The sequence below is a fragment of the Gamsiella multidivaricata genome, assembly GCF_025024155.1.
Source record: "Gamsiella multidivaricata strain RSA 2152 chromosome Unknown BC939scaffold_28, whole genome shotgun sequence".
Taxonomy (NCBI): domain Eukaryota; kingdom Fungi; phylum Mortierellomycota; class Mortierellomycetes; order Mortierellales; family Mortierellaceae; genus Gamsiella; species Gamsiella multidivaricata.
Genome location: NW_026251736.1, coordinates 270,535 through 290,432, shown reverse-complemented (window position 1 = coordinate 290,432; position 19,898 = coordinate 270,535). Strand labels below are relative to the sequence as shown.

At 49.1% G+C, this 19,898-nt stretch overlaps 6 protein-coding genes across 6 annotated transcripts; 3 read left to right on the top strand and 3 right to left on the bottom strand.

Annotated features, from left to right (window-relative positions):
* Positions 1-1,314: 1,314 nt before the first annotated feature.
* BC939DRAFT_476681 (uncharacterized protein) lies at positions 1,315-3,547 on the bottom strand (the record flags this gene model as incomplete). The annotated part of the gene is made up of 6 exons (XM_051558611.1): positions 1,315-1,345; positions 1,901-1,974; positions 2,067-2,140; positions 2,585-2,659; positions 2,742-2,871; positions 2,912-3,547. 6 exons carry the CDS (start codon positions 3,545-3,547, stop codon positions 1,315-1,317), a joined length of 1,020 nt encoding a protein of 339 aa, XP_051412845.1.
* Positions 3,548-6,992: 3,445 nt separating this feature from the next.
* On the bottom strand, positions 6,993-10,408 carry BC939DRAFT_410486 (P-loop containing nucleoside triphosphate hydrolase protein). The gene is made up of 3 exons (XM_051552921.1): positions 10,161-10,408; positions 9,951-10,076; positions 6,993-9,852 (listed from the first exon to the last, which is right to left on the bottom strand). The coding sequence occupies exons 1-3, from the start codon at positions 10,318-10,320 to the stop codon at positions 7,475-7,477; spliced, it is 2,664 nt and encodes an 887-aa protein (XP_051412844.1). The 5' UTR covers positions 10,321-10,408; the 3' UTR covers positions 6,993-7,474.
* Positions 10,409-10,467: 59 nt separating this feature from the next.
* On the top strand, positions 10,468-13,160 carry BC939DRAFT_139791 (uncharacterized protein). Its single transcript, XM_051550142.1, has 3 exons — positions 10,468-10,741; positions 10,824-12,637; positions 12,727-13,160. Exons 1-3 carry the CDS (start codon positions 10,615-10,617, stop codon positions 13,129-13,131), a joined length of 2,346 nt encoding a protein of 781 aa, XP_051412843.1. The 5' UTR covers positions 10,468-10,614; the 3' UTR covers positions 13,132-13,160.
* An 852-nt stretch (positions 13,161-14,012) lies between these two features.
* Positions 14,013-16,195, bottom strand: BC939DRAFT_515650 (tubulin domain-containing protein; the record flags this gene model as incomplete). Its single annotated transcript, XM_051561149.1, has 12 exons — positions 16,101-16,195; positions 15,880-15,978; positions 15,746-15,791; positions 15,583-15,667; positions 15,400-15,484; positions 15,125-15,307; positions 14,969-15,028; positions 14,735-14,878; positions 14,534-14,652; positions 14,363-14,430; positions 14,158-14,259; positions 14,013-14,017 (listed from the first exon to the last, which is right to left on the bottom strand). Exons 1-12 carry the CDS (start codon positions 16,170-16,172, stop codon positions 14,013-14,015), a joined length of 1,068 nt encoding a protein of 355 aa, XP_051412842.1. The 5' UTR covers positions 16,173-16,195.
* Positions 15,956-17,274, top strand: BC939DRAFT_449821 (uncharacterized protein). The gene is made up of 5 exons (XM_051555433.1): positions 15,956-16,522; positions 16,633-16,704; positions 16,792-16,890; positions 16,979-17,101; positions 17,220-17,274. The coding sequence occupies exons 1-5, from the start codon at positions 16,319-16,321 to the stop codon at positions 17,238-17,240; spliced, it is 519 nt and encodes a 172-aa protein (XP_051412841.1). The 5' UTR covers positions 15,956-16,318; the 3' UTR covers positions 17,241-17,274.
* BC939DRAFT_139780 (armadillo-type protein) lies at positions 17,047-19,797 on the top strand. Its single transcript, XM_051550141.1, has 2 exons — positions 17,047-17,101; positions 17,220-19,797. The coding sequence occupies exon 2, from the start codon at positions 17,281-17,283 to the stop codon at positions 19,738-19,740; it is 2,460 nt and encodes an 819-aa protein (XP_051412840.1). The 5' UTR covers positions 17,047-17,101; positions 17,220-17,280; the 3' UTR covers positions 19,741-19,797.
* The last annotated feature ends 101 nt before the right edge of the window (positions 19,798-19,898 follow it).

Below are 19,898 nucleotides of genomic sequence, written 5' to 3'. Positions count from 1 at the left end.
CTCAAGGAAGAAAGGGAGGAGGAAACGAACGAAAGAAAAGACGAACAAGGAAAGAGAAAAGAGGATGCTAGCCTCCTGCATTCTCACCCAACCCCAGGCCAACAGATCATTAGCGAAAAGAGATAAACACAAAGAAAAAAAAAAGAAAAAAAAAGAAAAAAGGATAGAAAGAAAGAACCAATAGTGGAAGACCCAGACCCACCTCCGGAAGTGCACAGTGCATTTGAGCCGGTGACTACAAGCCAGTGAAAGCCTCCAACCATCAGAGTGTCCAAGGAAAAGAGAAACAGACGATGGTCGATAATCGCCTAGGATCCTGAACTGCAAGGGACAGTCTAGTCTAGGACTATGATCCGGACAGGACCACTGATTTTTTCATCCCCTGCAACCCCAACGGCTGCTGCTCCAGAGCCCTGAGCACGCCAGCTCTCTAGTATCCTTACCTTGCTTTGCTGTGTATATTTCTGTTTCTGCCTGCTGTTTCCTTTGGCTAGCACCGCGGAGGATCACGTTGATCCGCACAACCTCGCGCGCCGCGATGTGTATATGGGAGAGTAGAGTCGTTCGCAGCGCCACAAGATCCTTAAGATGTAGGCGAGAGCAGGTGCATCAGACAGCCAAAAGACCAGAGAGCTCGTTTCATCCCTAACGCGCGGCGTATCATCCCATTGCGTCGAGAGGCCAGTGGTAGGGTCCCGTTGGCGAACCGAACAGGCGCCCTTGATCACTTGATGCCGGGACGGCGGAGGTGGGATATGCCGATCACATACAAGAAAAGCAGAGGTGCGCTTACCATGAGATAGCCGTTAGGGGCTAGTCCTGAGCATCTGGTGGGGAGGAAGGGGAGAGGGGATGGGAAGGAGACAAGGAAAACCCCTCCCACCGCAGCTGGAGGCAGCGTGGCTGCGATGGGCGGGATGGATCCGTAAAGATCAACCCACTGCAACGGGCGCTGGGGCTGAAGTTAGGCCCCGTTGCAGTAGGTCATCTGTACATGCCCGAAACCCCCTCGGCTTCTATGATTTGTGGGGGTTGGAGGCTCCGGGAGGCACAGCTGAGGCCTATTAGCCAGGGAGATATGATGAGAACACCAGCAAGGTCAGTATGCAGGAAGCCCTGGAGCATCTTCTTTTCAAAGCTGATTTCATAACCCACAGCAAGAATTGAAATTGTTGCCTTACCATATCTGATACCTCTAGAAAGTTCGCTGGAGCTCTTGGTCAAGAGGTTGTCGTAATAATCCATGAGGACCTTGAGCTAGAGGGCGTTGGCACTAAGCCAAGGAAGATGAAGCGAGTCAATAAAGGTCCCAGATCACTTGGCAAAGGCTCTTCTTGCGACGAAACTACATCGACGTCCAGTGTACCTGCTCGATACTTGCTCTTTTGAAGCGCAGCTCGTTCATCCTGTCCTCTTCGCGTCTCCTGCCGCTCGGGTGGTTTCTCCCGCGGCTTCAATCTCCTCTGCTTCGACCTCCTCTGCCTCGGCCTCCTATGCTTCGTTGTCACTGGCTGGATGTCTATCGTCATTGTCGTCGCTCTCAGAAAACTCATCATCCTACTGCAGGAAACAAAGTCGGGCACGACTTAGAAACTCCGTAGCAAAAGCAGTTTGCAAAAGTGAAGCAGCAAAGACTCAACTAGTTACCCTCTTGGATGTAGTGCATGATTCTCTGGCCTCTCTTGTGTCAGTGTCGGCACCAAATTCTTGGTCTGACTATCTATCTTCCCCTTATTGGTCATTGTCCAGATTCATGGACACGTTGCTGAGAATAAATGAGTGCCTCTACTACATTTACGCAGTGGGCCAATTGTACTTAAACTGATTAACAAGTTCAAGGTAAATGTTAGGGGACTCTGCAGAACAATCTATTCTCGACGATTTCCCACAATCCACATACCATATGGGCAATGTCTTTTTTGGGTTTCTTGATTTTACGGTTTTTTTGTGGTTTTTGCTTGAGTTTTCTTGAATCTAACAACCGGTAAAAGAGCAGAAGATGTGATCGTGAACATTATGCTTCAGTGTCAAGTGCAAAGCAAAATAACCCCAGCCAAAGCACTTACATTGATTTCATCGACGCTTATTAACCACTTCACGGCCTCGGTACTGGCCTGTGCTGTACAATAGGAGCCCTGCTCTATTGGTCCAGCACTAGATTGTCTGACTCCGCTCGCGGATCCATGTCTAGTGTCTCCCCGAAGCGAGGTCACGCGTGTGCGTAGAGTGCTGAAGATGGTCTTGTTCATTTTGTGCTGGAATCACGCATATCTTGAGGGATGAGGGCGGCGAGGTCTCTGATATGGTCTCTTCTCTATAATCTGCTGTCGGCGGTGCAGACGATGCTTTAGAACGGTATTCCCCTCTCTCCAAATTGCCTTCATCTCCGCGTCTTCGTCCAGAATAGGACTATGTGTAGTCTCATCTGTCGAAACTGACTTCATTTATACGTCCTCGTCCAGAATGGGGCTATGTGTAGTCTCCTCTGTCCGAACTTGCCTCACCTCTATGCCCTCGTCCAGAAGGAAACAATGTATAGTTCGCTGTAAAACAGGAACCATTGCGGTCGACGTGGGAAGCGTACCAGCTGCGGGAATGTTCGTGGTTCGGATCATGATAGCGGCCAAACTCACAGGACTCTGGCTCTGACTACTACTGCCTGTGATCGCGCTTGTGAGACTGTTAGAGGCAGCGTTCGACGATCTTTCACGGAGCCGGGCTGACCTGCGCCTGGCACTTACTTTTGGATTTGGCTCGAAAACCACCCTCGAGGTATTGGTGACAATATTCACAAGGCGCTGCCTCTTGATCCGTGGTTGTCTCGCCTCTTCGTTTGACTCCCGCTGTCTCTTGTGTAGGCGGCAATAATCGCTGTTATCAGTAGGTTCAAAATGTCAGAGGAGAATCTGACTTTCTTAATGGGCCGCGGCGGCGATGAGGATGAAGTAACATTCGCAGAGAGCTCGGTACTTTGTGGGCGACTAAGCACAGTGGGTCCTCCGCTCTTGGATGGCATCGACGACGAGAGGTTTGCTTGCTCTTGTTTAACCAGAGCCGATGCGCGCTTGTTGTTCAAAGGCTCACGAATCTGTGAGCCAACCTGGAGGGCTATCGGGATCGCGCCGACGTTTTCTTCCTCGAGCATGTTTTCGAGCTCGTTGAGGTGCGCAGAGAACTCGTCATCGTCCTGTAGAGGAGCAGCAGTAGACTGACATGGGAGACTGGAGATTGGGGCAGTAGCCGCTTGGGATGAACTCTCAGCATCTGTGGGGGCATTAGCCGCTTCGGATGAAATGTTAGCATCTGTAGGGTCAATGGCCGCTTGGAGCGGAATTTCGGCATCTGCGGCAGCACAACGGGCAGACACTGCGGGGACACAAAGGGCAGGCGCTGTGGAAGTGGAGTTGGGAGCTGTGTTCACAGCAGTGATTCTGTTCACTTTTATCGCGTTATGTTTGATCGTACGTCGCTCTGTCAGATGCGGCGGGTGCTCTGGACAGTTCTCGAAGGCAGGAGAGAGGACGATGGACAGAATGCATAGGAGCATGCAGAAGTAGAGATCAGAGAATATGATTTATTGATGCGTTCCCCCTAAGATGTGGTGGCGGTGGCGTAACGTTATTTCTCACGTGGCGCGGTCCGTGCAGAATTCTATATATCCTGACAGCAGTCACAGGGCACGCGACACACATAAGGTTTGATATCTACAGTCCTTTTTGCAGAATAATGCATTTTTTCCACTGAATTGAAAATATAAGGGGTGTTATTCAGTTTTGTGATGGCGGTGACCCTACCTTATATCCCCACACTTATTCCCTCTCTCACTTTTCCCCGAAAAGCAGCACGATTGGTGATCCGTAAATCCAAGCAGAAATAAAGATGGACTGAATAACACCTCCTTATATTTTCAATTCAGTGGAAAAGATCCCACTTTTCATAGTAAGTCTATTACGGATTTTCCAGCCCTACCATGGAGACTGCTCGCCTGCGTCCACCAGCTCGCCCTTGCCTTTGCGCCACCTCATTACTGCTATTACCACTCTGCTGCCGCTTCCGGCTTTTGTGTGCGGCCCTGCATATTGCCGCATCCAAGGGTAGTATACAATGGCCACTCTTGGTGGAGTAAATGGCTGCGAATGACATTGCATATTTTGCGGTCAGCCCTGATATCGCGATGCATGAGTGTCTTGCAGTTCGAGCAATATAGTCTGCAAATTTCTTGCAAACTAGGCACTCCTTGGACGTATAGGAGTCGTTTGCTCCAACCACGATGTAACCGAAGGGCCTGGTCTAGAGCACATCAAGGCGAAGTCAATAAAAACTAGTAATTCTCACCGGCTAATACTGTTGTGTGTAGAAAATAGTGATTCTCGCCGGTGAACGGTTAACTGCGGTGAACAACTTTTTTTGTGGTTTTTTCACCAGTGAATTTCACATATGGTAATAGTATTTCTATATCACTGGATTTCACTGGATTTCACCGGATTTCACCGATTCTTTGTTCACCGGTGAGAATCACTGGTAGAAAATATAGAACTTTATTTTTCACCGTCGGTGAAAGGATCTCAAAAAAATTGTTCATCGTGGTTAACTGTTTACCGGTGAGAATCACTACTGTCATCTTATCAAATACCGCGCCGAACTCACGTTCTTTTTCGCTCAGATAAATAGTCAGCATACTTAACTGTTATCCTTTTTGTCCGTAACTCATCAGCGCGTATAACCCTCCAATGCGAAAGACCTATCTATCCCCCGCATATGAATAAGGTCGGGGTGCTAGAGTTTGACTCCTAGTCTTAATGAACCTGATACTTATAGAAGCACATGTACTACTCTAATAAATATCCTTTATGATCACGGAGACCCGGAGTATAGTACACAAAAGAGGCGCCCGATATCTGTGCGTATGGCAATAAGCTGGCTCGTCGCTGCTTAGCTGAGCATCCTGCGCTATGTACGCAACATGCCTGCCTCCTGACGCTCGAAGCTCGTTTCTTGTAGCTCTGTTCCGAAATGAAGAATGGGTGCTGGATACAAACGATGGTAAGCAGAACATGCACGTAAAGGATGAAGAGAAGACAAAGCAACTTGCGCTCTTTGGCAGTTGCAGAGCCACAAAGCACACCGTTTTTTGGCCATGAATACTCCCCGAGAGCCGCGGTAATATTCTGGACACGGCTTCCTATAGGTCCTTAGTGCTTTTGGACTTGTGCCTAAGACCAAGAAAAATGCTTAGAGGTCTCTTCGCGCTTTGTTCTATATCATCGAAAGTGCGAATATACACCTTTATACCATTATAGAGCGACCTTATTCTGGCCTGACCGCAGGATCCCTTCCGAAGAGTCAGTTCACGCCCTGAAAGCCCTTGACGCCCTCGACCGTGTGTTCTTGGCGTGCATCATGGATGCCTTGGGTGAGCACCTCGGGTCGACTCGACTCCAGTTATGTTCACCAGGACAACCGCGACTTCGCAGTCCCCGTCAGATGCTGTGCAGCTACGGTAATGAATGTGATGCGCAGGAGCAAAGGCGCTGGTGAGAGATATAAGCAATGCCAGGGCAACCATAGAGGAAACCACAGTTTGCGTCAGCTAGGCAGAAGTAATCACTAGCAATATCATTTCCAAGGTTGGATAGCAAGAGCTCCTGGCGCATTGACGGCCTTGGTGTTCTATTCATCGCTCCGATTCCGCGGGCCTCGTGTGCCATGCCGACGGCCAAATGCCTTTTGGTTTGCAGAGCGCAGCATACAGCAACTTAATTGGCCAACTTGAATTTTTCTATCCATGAGCAAATAAATACATCTTTTCTTTAACACGGCTTTTCTTCTCCAAGTACAATCGACAGCAACTTGAGTAACCACCATGCCGAAACAGCTATCCATGGAAGAAAAAGGCATTATCGTTGGAATGAGTCTAGCGGGACTGAGCCATGCGGAAATTGCAACGAAGCGCAACACACCCAAGTCCACGGTGACCAATATTATTCACATCTACCATCAAAGAGGCACCGCTGCACACGCCCCAATTTCTGGACGGCCAAGAGCGCTCAGTGAGAGAGACATTAGGAGTATGATACGCAACACCAAGCGTGAAGGACGTGTCACTCTCCAGGATATCACCACCATGGTACCCCATGAAGTGAGCGAAGTCACCGTTCGGAGAGCGCTCCATTCAACTGGCATTTTCAGCCGGGTAGCCGCAAAGAAACCCTATCTCAGCGACGTTCACAAGGATAGTCGACTCGCATTTACGCGGAGGTACAGCAAATGGATAACAGAGCAATGGTCGAAGGTAGTATGGACTGATGAGTCAACATTCGAGGTTGGAGAGAATTTTCGCCAAATTCGAGTTTGGCGAACAGCGGAGGAAAAGTACGATGGCGATTGCCTCGCACCCACATTCAAGAGCGGTAGGACCTCCCTCATGGTCTGGGGCGCATTTACAGCTACTAAGAAGTCCAGGCTGGTTGTTTTTGAGCGAGGACGTCGCGACGGATAGTACTTCGTGGAGGATGTGTATGAGGATGAATTGCTCAGGTTTATGACGGAAATACAGAATGGAATCCTCATGGAAGATGGTACGCCAGTGCGCAACTGCGCGCTGTCAAAGAATCGGCGCCAAGCACATGGCTTTCACAAGATAGAGGACTGGCCAGCCAACTCTCCAGATTTGAACCCCATCGAACATGTTTGGTCTCTCCTTGGTACTCCTCTCAATCGACGACAAAGACAATCCCGGGACATTGCAACCCTGGTGAGAGCTCTAGTGGAGGAGTGGAATGATTTACCACAAGAACAGCTGGCAAGGCTGGTCGATACGATGCCTCTGAGACTGGAATCCGTGAAAAAGTACAGCGGTGGAAATGGCAGATATTGAACGAGTCTCAACTCTATCCTTCAGCATACACCACTCTGATATTCACCAAGGATGTTTCCCCAGAGCTCCTCGACAGACATGAAGAATTTCATAGCGACTGTATAATTCTTTAGGTGCTGTATATAGGTAATTTGAAAAAGAATGCGCAAAAGCATGGCTGAAAATTATGAAAGATACTCTTTGCCGCGTGCCCTCGCCACGCGCTTCGTTTTTTCCGTCCTACAGCTCCTCAGCTCTCTCAACTTTCTGGCCTCTTCCTTGTTAGTTGCGCTTCTCTCGCGGCCGATTCATCCACCGAAAGACCCTCTATTTTTTGCCCCTTTTGTATCTTTTCTACAGCTGAGCAAACTGCGAGTAGGGCCCAGAGGAGCTTTGGAAAAGATCAGAGCCCTCGCTACAGCCACGGAAACAGCAAGCTGTGCATTTTCTTTGCTATAACATGCAGGCAGCAGAATCCAAACTCGAATTCTGCGCGTCGACATTCTGGGTCCTTTCACTTATTAGAGCAGTGGACCCCAAAGAGCCGCTTTTTCGTGACACGACAGTTTACCACGGATTGTATTGTACAGTGCATACGGAATCTAACAAACCAGCCAATCATCCACCACGCATTTCTTTGATGACTTCGCGCTGTCGGTCATAGTCCATTTCACCGTATCCATTGACTTCCATCGCAAACTTGCCCGTTCCGCCAGTCATGGCACGCAGAGCGGAATCGTATCCGAGCATGGACGACAGTGGAACTTGAGCACGAATATATCTACGATCAGCCATTCCAGCAATGCTGCTACCAGGCGATAAAGACGATTGTGGTGAGGATCCTGCGTCAGGTCCTGTGTACGTTGGATCTGGTGGGGCATAGACCTGAAATTCACTCTCATCTACGGGCTCCTCGCCTTCCCCGGTACTATGGCCGTCCAGGCTCAGAACACGGCCTCGACGCGTGCCGCTGATATCTCCAATCACCGTACCAACATCTTTTTCCGCTACCTCCACCTTGACATCCATGATCGGCTCCAGTAATACTGAATTTTTATCATCCCCGCCCGCGGATGAATTTCCTCCCAGACGAATTGCCTCCGTTACTGCTGCAGAGACACAGGATGAGATTGCCGCCGGGGTCGAGTCAGCACCGTACAGATGCAGGTCTGTCAAACAAACCTTGAGATGTGTTTGTGCGTATCCCAGCAAAGGTCCGCGGGAGAGCGCAGACATAATGCCGTTCTTGACCGCTGTCCTTAAAACGGGCGTGGGTAAATCAGTAGACCCGGATGGGATGACAACTCCAGTGGAAGCTGCTTTCTCGGCGGCGGCGACCGCACCAGCCTCATCGGCGATCGGAGGCTGTTCAGTCAGTGCAATAACGACTTCGTTTCCGTCATATTCTTCTGAGCCGATGCCCAATGATCCGTTCGCCTTGATTTTGGTGGTAACAGATGCCGAAGATCCAGCTACATCCTGCTCGATCGGCTCGAGCCTCTCTACTGTCACACCAACTCGCGCGCGTCCACGTTTGCCTAAGATTTCGCGATCATACTCCCATTGCAGGACCTCAGAGACAACCCCGGCGCCCCTCATAGTTTCCTTAAAAGAGATCCTCATCTTTCCCATCTCCGCGTTAACTTTGAAGTCGCTCACAAGTCTATCCTTGGCTACCTCCAGGTGCAGCTCACCCATGCCCCCGAGCAGCGTCTGGCCAGTCTCCTCATCAATTCTTACTCCCAACGAAGGGTCTTCGCGGATCAAAGCCTTGATGGCTTCCTCTACTGGCTTCTCGTCCGATGTAGACATGGGCTCCACACTGGCGAAGAACACGGGCGATGGCACCTTGATGCCGCTCAGCGCCAAGCCCTTGCGAGAATCGTGTGCATCGAGGAGAGTGTCTCCGGTCCTGGTATCCTTGAGTCCCAACACGACGCCAATGTTTCCTTTCGTAATGTGCGGGATCTCCTCGACGTCCATGGCGTACATCTGCAGCAGTTTGTTGGCTCTTTCCTTCGTGTGTGTTGTGCTGTTCCAGAGCTGTGCTCTTTCATTCAGTTGGCCAGCATAGACGCGAACAAACACCATGGATCCTCGTCGTGAGTCGTGAATCACCTTGAACGCGAGAGCACAAAGTCGTTCTTTGGATCCGCCTGACCCTATTTCTACCGTCTTGCCATCTGCCATGCGGGCTAGAGCAGCGGGACGCTCGTCTGGAGACGGGAGATAGTCGACCACAGAGTCCATCAAAGGTTGAACACCGATATTTCTGAAACTAGCCCCGCACAAAACTGGCACGATAGTCAAGGACAAAGTAAGCCGGCGGATAGCTGCCTGCAGATCCTTAGCTTCAATTGCCATATGGTCCTCCAATGTCAAGAAAAGTTCGATGATCTTTTCGTCCAATGCTGAGAGTTGTTCGACTAGTGCCACGCGGGCCTTCACCGCTTCCTGATATAGTTCTTGATCCGAATATGAAGCATCGAGTGGTGATCTTGTCAACTTTGCGCCCTTCGAGTCCGAGTCCCATCTGAGAATCTCCATCGAGAGTACATCAACAACTCCGGAAAACTTGGCATCATTCGATCCTGAGCCACTGGATCCATTCAGCGGCTCCATAAGTGGGATCTGAACAATGACAGGCCGACAGCCGAGCCTAGTCCTCATCTCACGAATGGTCCTGCCGAATCCTGCGCCAGCGCGATCCATTTTGTTCACAAATGCAATACGAGGAATACCCTGCCGATCAGCTTGCTGCCATACAGTCTCTGTTTGTGCCTCAACTCCAGCAACAGCATCCAAGATGGTCACTGCCCCATCCAGAACTCGAATCGATCGCTCGACCTCAATGGTGAAATCCACATGTCCAGGGGTATCAATCAAGTTGATGCGATGATTCTTCCAACCAAAGGTGATGGCAGCTGACGTGATGGTGATACCGCGTTCTCTTTCTTGCTTCATGTAGTCCATGATCGTGTCTCCGCTATCAACGTCTAACACGCCAGATTAAAGTCCAGAGTGGTTAGACAGCACCGTCCGTATAAATATTCGTGCCCAAGACCGCACAAAAACAGAGAAAGTTTTAACATACCACCGATTCTGCGCGTAAATCCTGCGTAGTGAAGCATGCGCTCTGTGGTCGTTGTCTTTCCAGCATCAATATGGGCAATGATTCCGATATTCCTGCAGTTTTGGGTCGCAACATCCGTTTTGCGGGCTATTCACGGCGAATTGTGAGCAATTGGAGTAATGCAGCTATCATCAAAAAAAAAAAAAAAAACACGCGACTCCTTCGCCATACCATGTGCGCTATACCATCTGGTCGACTGCAGAGGCATAAAGGACCTTGTTGGGTAGCAGCCGGGGTTGGCGTGTGCATGACGACAAACTGGCCATCCCGAAAACGTGCTGCTGGTCTGGCTTAGGAGCGAGCGGAGCACCGAGCCCGGGGGAACTTTCATCGCGGCGACCTTTTGACTTCTAGCGAATGAGCGATTGGTGATCCTGAGAAGGCAACTGATCAGACCCTATTTTCGGAAGAAGAGTTGATAGTGGACGCTGGGCGCCACCAATATTTGGTGACTGGCTGCGCGATCAACGTCTTGGACAACAGGACCGCCACATAGTGCTTGTTTTCTGCCTTCATTATCCTTCACACACGCTTTCTTACCGTCCACTATACGTTACCTCGGTTTTCCTGATCCGCACTCTCCTGTAGACCTATTCTATCGGAGACGAGTCATTGGGGTGCACTCATGGGCGTCAAGGGACTTACGGCGTTGTTAAAGCGTATGGCACCCAACTCTGTCACGCTGCAGCATATATCCAACTACAAGGGCAAGACCCTGGCCATCGACGTTAGCTGTTTTCTCAATCGATTCAGTAAGTTATGTTGTTAGTGAATGCAAACGAATCTATATAGATCGAATGTACTCACTTTTTTAGTATTTCTTCACTGCCTTAGTCTACGGATTGGATCCACATCCTGCTCGAGTCCAGCGTGGCGTGTACAGGCTGTGCATGTACCTTCATCTCAATGGCATCAACCCTATCTTTGTCTTTGATGGAGAGGGCCGAATTATTGAGAAACATCGAGAGACCCTGAAGCGAGCTGCTATGAAGGAAAAAGTCGAGCGTGCCTTTCGGTTGGAGAAGAACCGCAAGACAAGACTGAAGGGACTCAGGGGCTCGACACAACTGCTGCAAACTATCTCACCAGAGCAACTGTCTTCGATCTTGGAAGGTGTTCGAACGCATGAAAATTTGGTGACTACAGCGACCGCAACAGGATCAGGCAAGCCAGTAGCAACTGAAGGTGAAATAGCAAAAACAACCTCGGATCAAAAGAAGGCACTAGACATGAGTCAATTGCACGCACCATTAGCACTGGATCTCCTGGATGATGTCTACAACATTCACGAGGACAGCCTTGAGTATGAATCTCTTCGGCACATACCCTCGATCTCCGATTATGAACAGCGACAACTTGATAACCATTTACGGCTCATAAATGGTCTTTACACCCAAAGCGGACCCATTCCTCAAGACAGCGCTGTTGGGGACGACTTGGAATTTGATGTGTCTGAGCACGATCTGGAAGCGATAGGACGGCTGGAGCTAGATCTCGAGACCGTTGGTGATCTAGATCTGATAAATGAGCTTTCGCACAGCAATGACATGCAGCTCAAGTTGAGGACAGGAACAAGTATTCAAAGTCTAATTCCAGCAGGCGATCTCCCCAAGGTGGAGAATGTCGGTTCTCCCAACCGTGGACGTGATGCAAAGATCAGAGAGAAGGTCCGTAGCGCGCTTACGGATTTCGTACAGACTGTGGAGTCGGACGTCAAATCCAGCATGGTGGAGCTCCAGGAAAGTGGCACGCGGCGACAGAAAGCTTTGGGCGTGTTAGAGCAGAAGCTGGCGAAGGGCATTAAGCGAGCATTACGCATAAATGTTGACGAACGAATGGCACAGAAAAACACCTCATCACCGACAAAGCGGTCTTTGGCGGAATCCGCAGTATTAGAGGCGAAACAGGCAGTTACGTCGAAGATTCCGCCTACTGCACTTTTATCACAGCCGAGTATCGTTTCCGAAGACGTTTTCCTCTCAACTTCAAGCATACCAAGCGATTCCGCCACCTCCAAGGCATCAGAAAATGAAGTATTCGAGGCGGACGGTTCGGGGTTACTGGACGGTGCTTCATTCAAGACCATGGACGAAGCTCCACCGAATGATATTATGGACTGCATACAAGACCAACTGATGTCGGATAACATGTCAAATAGGATCCGGGATGAACGGCTAGTGGATGACATGACGGATAAGATCGATGCTCTTGACGAGGATGACCTGAATGCCGAGGCTGGCACGGAAACGGAGCAGGATCCCGGTCTACACTCGATGATACAGGACATTCTTTCGGAGCATGAGTCACTCTTTGTGACACTTGAGCGTCGAACGCTGCGTATTACAAGACCCTTGGTTCTTTCTTGCCAAGAGCTATTGCGGGCCATGGGTCAGCCTGTCATTGAGGCGTACGAAGCCGAAGCAGAGGCGGTGTGTGCACGTCTGACAACGCTCGGTTGGGCAGATGCATCTGTGAGCGAGGACACGGACACAGCAGTCTTTGGTAACGGGATTTTGTTGCGACAGATCGGCGCAAGTAATGATAGGGATATCATTGAGATCGATCCGTTGCAGGCGCATTCTGGTCTTGGGCTAAGTCGAAATGCATTTCGGGATATGTGCATCCTGTGCGGTACCGATTTCTCAGGGGTGAGTGTACAATACAGCTTTGTTGGATCGTTGGATGTGCATTTTATTTCATAAACAAGAAATGTACTGATGGATCTATTTGCTTACAGACGATAGAAGGCATTGGTCCAAACAGGGCAGTTAAGCTGATGCAGTACTACGGCAGTATTGAGTCCATCATGGCTAATGTCAGCTACAAGCCAAGGCCGGATTTTGTGTATGATCGAGCAAGACGTGTCTTTGACAGGACACCCGTGGTCTCCGAAGACCCAAATGCATATCTGCCATCCCCAGAGAACGAACCTCTATTGCAGGAACTGCTATCAAAGTATGATATTGATCCCGAGGAAATTGAACGAGAGTTACTGAAGGATATGCACGTCAAAGAACTGGATACACCAAGCACTGGCGCTCAAAGGCTCGGAGACCCATTTTCTACAGATCCTTTTGGGGTCGATCCGTTCATGGTGTCTGTTATCAGGATTCCGGAACCAGATGACAATAAGGGCCAATAAACGTGCAGTATTTGAAGAGTTTGTAGACTTTGAAGGCTTCGGCTGTTGATATTGTGCTTTATTCGTTGTAGATATCGTACATGTCCAACAGCGACTCCTTCGCCTCTGCAAATTCTTCGCTGCTAACACCGCTTGGGCCATCGCCCTCGAATTGAGGTAATAGTCTCCAGTTGATCTTAGCGACAGAGTCTGAGAGGGTTTGCAGATGCCACCGCGTTGTAGTCGAGACAGCCAGCCTTGTGATAGTGGGAACACTGTTGACTATGGTGAGTGTGATTACATGAACAGGTCAAAATCCGTATCGTCTCATTAACGCAAAATTATTCGCAGTGTTTCTGACTGTCAGCTCACCTTTGCTTGTCCCGTCCTCACGAAGATTAGGAGGAGAATGACTAAGATAAAAATAATAATAAAGCGAAACAGCATTATAGAAGGCGTACTCGATCGATATTCGGACTGTTTGCCTTGTACATATACACACCTTGTTGTCTGATAGCCTTCGGGGGTGAGTTTCTGGAAGAAGCGCGGAAAGGATGTCGGGATAGGATATTTTACTGATGTTTGGGTCCTAATATTGTGAAAGGGCGTTAGAGTAAGCCGACATAACCCAGAGCTGTAAAACGAAAATAATGAACAAAACGCAACCTACCTAGTGTCGCCCAGCGATTTTCCGATCGGAAGCGTATCCAACATTTCGTCCACAAGCTCTCGCGGCGTTTTTTGGGTTCTGTACGGTAAGAGGTTAGAACATCGAACTCGACTAAACAAGACACATGGAGAGAGACACTTGCAGTAATATCGCCGGCACTTACCCAGCAGCATATTTTGCAAACTGGTTTATTTCCAATCCACGCAGCACCACTGATTGCGAAAAAACTTGATCATCCTAGGACATTGTTAGTGTGTACATAGTTAAACGCATATTCTTTTCATAAACCAACTCGAATCTTGGGCGTCGTTCACAGGTTTGCTCACTCACAATGTCTTCTTTCAGGGAAGAGAGGTCCAGAAGAGGCGACTGTTTACCTGTCAGCTGAGGCAATTTGCTTAAGCCAAAGGGAAACGGCAGCCCCACTGAGAGTGTGCCAACAGTCGTAATGTTTCTCCAGTTAAGAGAACCGACTAGGTCTGGCATCAAGATTGAGTTTTGGCGCAATCTAACAATCGTTATCATATATCGTTAAAGCAACAAGAAATTTATTGCAGACGCAATTTGCCGCAAGCTCCTTACCTGCAAGGAAGTAGGGCTGAATCGATCCCTGCAGAAATGAATGCACTCGTATGGTAACGATTTGAAGGCTAAGCATATACAAGAGGCTTGCTTAAGACAACAAAATCCTGAAGCAAGCATCAACAGCCACGAGACGAAGGCTTCCTTACGTTGATCCTGATATTCTTTGACCATCCGTCCGCAACAAGCATGGACTGAGTGGGAGCGCGAACAGGGACATATAAGGATGACAACATGGAGAGGTTTGTCATGGCTAATGTTTCGTTCACAGCGGCTGTTTGTCTCTCCCTCTACAAGAACAAGAGTAAGGGTTAGTTTGCGTCAGCTTCAGCTGTAGCTCATGTGGACTAAATGATGAAGCCATGGACTCACCAAAGTACTGCGCTTTCCCATTTGACTGTCACTCAGACCATATGTTACAATAGAGGTTTTTGGAAAGTCTTCGCGCAACTGTTCCAGGTAACTGGTAGTAAATCCGCCCCAACCATCCAGCACATCCGCAAACACTTGAAACCCCTATGAGACCACAAACGAAAAGCCGTTAAGGATAGCATTTACTCACTTGCTTTGGAATTTGTCTTAATGCCCATTGAGCCATTAGCGTACCTGGAGCTGGTCACACTCTTCCGTGAATAATCTGAAATTTTCGTCGTATGAGTCCTTCTCCTAGGTTTTGGAGAGAAGCGGTTGTAAGCCCCATATCTCCCTATCACAGCGAATCCGTTCTGGATATGTATTCAGACCGCTAGTCAACATCTTTACCTTCTCAGTCTCCGTAAATGCTGCATGACCATATGAAAAGACATCGAATGGCATGAACTCGCTGTCCAGTTGATATCCGCTCATAGTCACCATGGATTTTGGATGAAAGTAGACACGGTTGAAGTCTGACCAAGTCCTCATGCCGTTCATTTCAATCTCGTCCTCGCCTTCTTCTGTGGCCAACTGTTGTTTGCAAATAGCCGAAGATAATTAGCTAAGAGAACGCTGGTCATTGTAAAGCCGATTCATTTCAGCAGAAGGGCTATAGTACTCACGCCCATCTCTTCGTTCTCCAGATGCTCTTGGTATTCTGATCTGATGTATTCTTCCTCCTGAAATGTCTCCATTTTCGATGGATCCCTGCATTCAAATATGATCAATAAACGTCGCAATGCTGACAAGATATTCCATTGATGTGCTTTATCGAATAGTATTAATATAACGTGCATGCACTTTACCATGTAAGATCATATTGCTGCTGATGATAATCCTGCATTGGCGCAGTCTCATACAGTTTGTATTTGTTGATAGACCCAAACCCTCCTAGAGTTATTCTAAAACGCATTAGCAAATGCCTCAAATATGCTCTAGTTACTTCTGCATTGAGAAAGAGTCCCGTACCTTTCAGATCGTAGATCAGGGCCCGTGGAGTGTAGGTGTCGACGCCCTAGAACGCAAGTCGCAGCATGGTTATACCTCCAGTTGCAGACAAAATTTAATCCGCACCATCAATATGCCCGATCCGTGCAAAATACCTTGTTGGTGATCCCCACTCTGTACAGACAGTCATGGTTGACAAGTTCTGGGGCGGGTTCCTCTTCTTCTGACGGCTGCTGGTAGTTGAAGTGTGCCTCCTGTAGCGCAATGATACCAATTGCAACTGATAGTGAGTGCACAGCCAGGATTCAAAATTTCACCGATAGCAATGACAACGTTTAGCAGGTTGTTGATGTGCGTAGAATTCAAGGCGACGTACTTGGGCGTTCCAGTAATGAGCCCCGACAAAGTTGGCGAAATGACCAAACTGCAAGGTAACGATTTCGTGCATGGTGAGAATATCAGACTTTGTTCGGACGCTCGCACTGTGTATTGGACGTGGAAAAAATAATCGCTTCAAGGTCAAGGAACAAAATAGGGACTCAATGCCATGGCAAAGTCACAATTCTCTTTCCCCATGCCACCAGTGACGAGACCATGAGCAGCGCACGGAGCAGCAAAAGCAAGGAATCTTCGCCATCAGCTCAGTCAGACAAGGAGGAACCACCGCAGCATCTTGAGCACCATTTGTTTGCAGTCAGCGATGTCGGCGACAACAATGAGACACAGCAGGACTCTATTCGTGCTGTTGCAAAGGAGTTGGCACAGGAGTTCAGTTTAGAGACTATTTCAGCTTCAGCAGTACGGATCTATCGCGTCCGCTCTACTTGCAATATACATGGGGACCATCAAGCGACCTTTTACTAACATCCTTGGCGCATTGGACTATGTATATTGGACTGTCGCTGTAGGTCAAGGAGGCCCAGGGTCAGATCCAGACGGTGGCACTTCAGATGGACGGGGTTCGGACTCAGGTCAGCCAGGTACATATTACACTTTTCACTATCGATCCATACATACTGGAGCAGACAATGGATGCAACAATCGTTGCTGACCTTACGCCCGTCTAGATCAAAAACCAAATACCAGACCTAAACCAGCGGACAAAGACGCTCGTCGAAAGCGCAAAGGCACTGGACCAAATGTATATACGGATTGACGAGCTAGCTGTACGTTTTCATTTAGCACTATTACCATCGCCAGGCTCAGAGGTAATTTCACAATGGTTCCTAACACTGATTGGCTATTTGGACATAGGTTCTGGTGGAAGTGGTTGCCGCTTCGGTGCAAGAGGTCAATGGACAAGTGGAAGAGGCGGAACACGAGTTGACTTCAGCAGCTTTGCAGCCCCTCCAAGCCGTTTTTGAGTCGTTCAAAATGGTATGTCCTTTGAGATACCATTATCATCGCAGGCATCTTTGCCATCGCATGTTCATCTGGCTTTGTATCTGACGCTCACTAACGGCATTCAATCTTTTTATCTCGTTGCTGTCTCTAGGGCCCCAAGGGCTTCCGCTAGCAATAAAGTGCAGAAAATACACGTGATATATTCTTAGACAATGATCCCCTATTTATCGCCATGTTCATGGCATACTCATTCTTTAATCACACATCCTACGAGCACTATGTCAAACACCACCGAGCAAAAGAAAATGATCGATGACTACCTCCAACAACTGCAAACTGCTCATGACATCCAACCAGAGCTTATTTCGGACTTGTCAGCTGCACTTATTGCGTCCTTCGCCAGCGCAAACTCGGAGGACAGCAAGACGCTTGTCAGGACCCAACAAGGAGAATTTCTCGAGCGCTGCGCCGTTCTGCTATCAAAGGATCCTTCAGCTGATGGATCTTCAAATGAGAAGGGCGACCCAATTTTGCAGGTTCAAGGAATGGTCCTCAAGTCACTCCTTCGAATGGCCATGAATGATACACCCTTTGTCGACGCGCTGTTCGAGAGCAGAGCATATCCCGCCATCCTGCGCCTTCCTAGCACTGTCTCGACATCAACTGCCACCGCATCTGGACCACAAACGCCATCAGTCACAGTAGGCCAGAAAGTAACGCGTCCCGGAGATTTAAAGCCCATGGTGGCCATCCTTCTAGCCAAGGCATTTGAGACCGCGTCAAACAAGGATCACGTTCGCAACAGGAGTACTGAGATCGTTCTGGCGGACATTGGATCGGACAAGCTCAAGATTCGCTCTGCAGGATTTACGGCATTGGGTTTAATCGTACAGACGGATATGGCCATTGGCTGTGGCATTCTGAATAAGGAGGGATTACTTGTCGAATTGATGGACTGTATCGAGCTGGAACCCGAGAATATTCAGATCATCTTGGCCGAGATACTTTCGATGGCCTGCGCGGACGCCAAGACGAGGACAGCGGTGGCACTTCACTGTTCCGAGTTTCTAAAATCGATTGTTCTGAAGGGAGCGACCAAAAACCAGCATCTGAAGGGAGCGGCGGCCGTTGCCTTAACCAAGATCTCGTTGGCGGACTCGCGGAAAGATCCATCGACTGGACTGAACGGCATTGAGGATACATCGAATGATCGTTCTTCCAAGCTATCAGAGAACAATGTGGACGAGGAAGCCCAGCTTGCAAAGTTGTTTTCAACACTCCTCAAGGACGACAGGAACGATAACAATGCCGGAATCCAGCTGAATGCCGTTGAGGGTCTCGCGTACGCCAGCATCCAGCCAGCAGTGAAACACCTCATCATATCAGACAGGGCCCTACTTCTGTCCCTGTTTCAGCTTGGAGAGGAAACCAAAAGCAACCCACTCAAGTATGGACTGATCGTCATTTTCAACAACCTCACGACGTTCAGGAAGCGACTCAGTCCGGAACAAGAGCAAATGCTTAAGCTGAAGAAAATGGCAGGAACACTTCCCAAAAGCGACTCCAAGCGCTTGCAGAGTCAGGACGACGACGACCCATTGGATAGCGAGGCGGTTGTTAACCAGCGGAACATCGCCCTGGTCAAGCTAGGGATCATGCCTGCGCTTCATGCAATCGGAAACCAGGCATCAGAGACCATCCGACAGAGTTTGGCGCAGGTGCTGAGGAACCTCATTACACCAACAGAGACACGAGGATTGCTTGTCCAGCAGGGCGTTGTGCGACTTTTGATGCCCATATCATTACAGCAGCAACAAGGGCAGCAACAACAACCCATCACAGAATCAACCAGGGCATCAGCAGCACAGGCCCTCGCCAAACTATGCATCACCTTGGACCCGCGCCTGACTTTCAAAAACCAGCGGATACCAGAGTTGGTCAAACCGCTTATCTGGCTATTAGAGAGTACGGATCAGCTATGCCAGTTTGAGAGTTTAATGGCATTAACGAACCTTGGGTCCATGGGCGACGTTCAGGTACTGGGTCTTATCGTACAGGGTGGAGGAGTTGAGAAGATGGAGAACTTGCAGTTCTCAGAGCACATTTTGGTTCGACGTGCAGCGACAGAGGCTCTCTGCAACATGATCTTTTTTGAGCCAGTATTTGAGCTATACAGCGATCCAAAGAAGAGCGCAAGCAAGATCCATTTGATTTTGGCACTGTGCGACGCTGATGACTTTATGACCAGGAGAGCGGCATCAGGAGCGCTGGCGGTGCTTTCAACCAGTCAAGATGTGTGCAATATGATCATGGCACAGGAGCGTGGACTGGAGATCCTTCGAAGCCTGATCGCACTTGGAGTACCCACATCCAATGCGGACGCTGACGAGGCTGAGGCCAAGGCTATTGAGGACGTGATGTCGGACCAGGAAACAGTTGTCGACCACGCGGTGGCAGTGGGCAGGATGGATGAACTGCGCCATCGTGGGGCAGAGTGCTTCAAGAACCTAGTGACGATCGGCGGCAAGGAGATCAGTCAAAAAATAGCATCACATGGTGGGATCCAACAGCTGGCGAACCTGATCCAGACGAGCAGCAGTGAGGCTGTACGGTACTGTGCTATGGAGGCACTCAAGGGCATGTCGGACCAGGGGATTAAGCTTACGGCGTAGTGCTCCTCGCTCCTTGAGGACAGTATCTGTATATACATACTAGAGAATAAAGAAAACAATATCTCTTGATGTACCATGACGCACTTGGGTTTAGGCCTGAGGGGTTCGATATGGATGTGTACCTGAGATTAAGAAGACAAGAATATCTGGCAGCAATC

Coding starts and splice junctions, on each gene's coding strand:
- BC939DRAFT_139780 (XM_051550141.1), top strand. CDS start 17,281: ATGATCCCCTATTTATCGCCATGTTCATGGCATACTCATTCTTTAATC.
- BC939DRAFT_139791 (XM_051550142.1), top strand. CDS start 10,615: ATGGGCGTCAAGGGACTTACGGCGTTGTTAAAGCGTATGGCACCCAAC. Junction 10,742..10,823: donor CTGTTTTCTCAATCGATTCA/GTAAGTTATGTT, acceptor TCACTGCCTTAG/TCTACGGATTGGATCCACAT. Junction 12,638..12,726: donor GCGGTACCGATTTCTCAGGG/GTGAGTGTACAA, acceptor ATTTGCTTACAG/ACGATAGAAGGCATTGGTCC.
- BC939DRAFT_410486 (XM_051552921.1), bottom strand. CDS start 10,320: ATGAAAGTTCCCCCGGGCTCGGTGCTCCGCTCGCTCCTAAGCCAGACC. Junction 10,077..10,160: donor CAGATGGTATAGCGCACATG/GTATGGCGAAGG, acceptor CGCCGTGAATAG/CCCGCAAAACGGATGTTGCG. Junction 9,853..9,950: donor ATTTACGCGCAGAATCGGTG/GTATGTTAAAAC, acceptor CTGGCGTGTTAG/ACGTTGATAGCGGAGACACG.
- BC939DRAFT_449821 (XM_051555433.1), top strand. CDS start 16,319: ATGAGCAGCGCACGGAGCAGCAAAAGCAAGGAATCTTCGCCATCAGCT. Junction 16,891..16,978: donor TACGGATTGACGAGCTAGCT/GTACGTTTTCAT, acceptor ATTTGGACATAG/GTTCTGGTGGAAGTGGTTGC. Junction 17,102..17,219: donor TTTTTGAGTCGTTCAAAATG/GTATGTCCTTTG, acceptor TGCTGTCTCTAG/GGCCCCAAGGGCTTCCGCTA.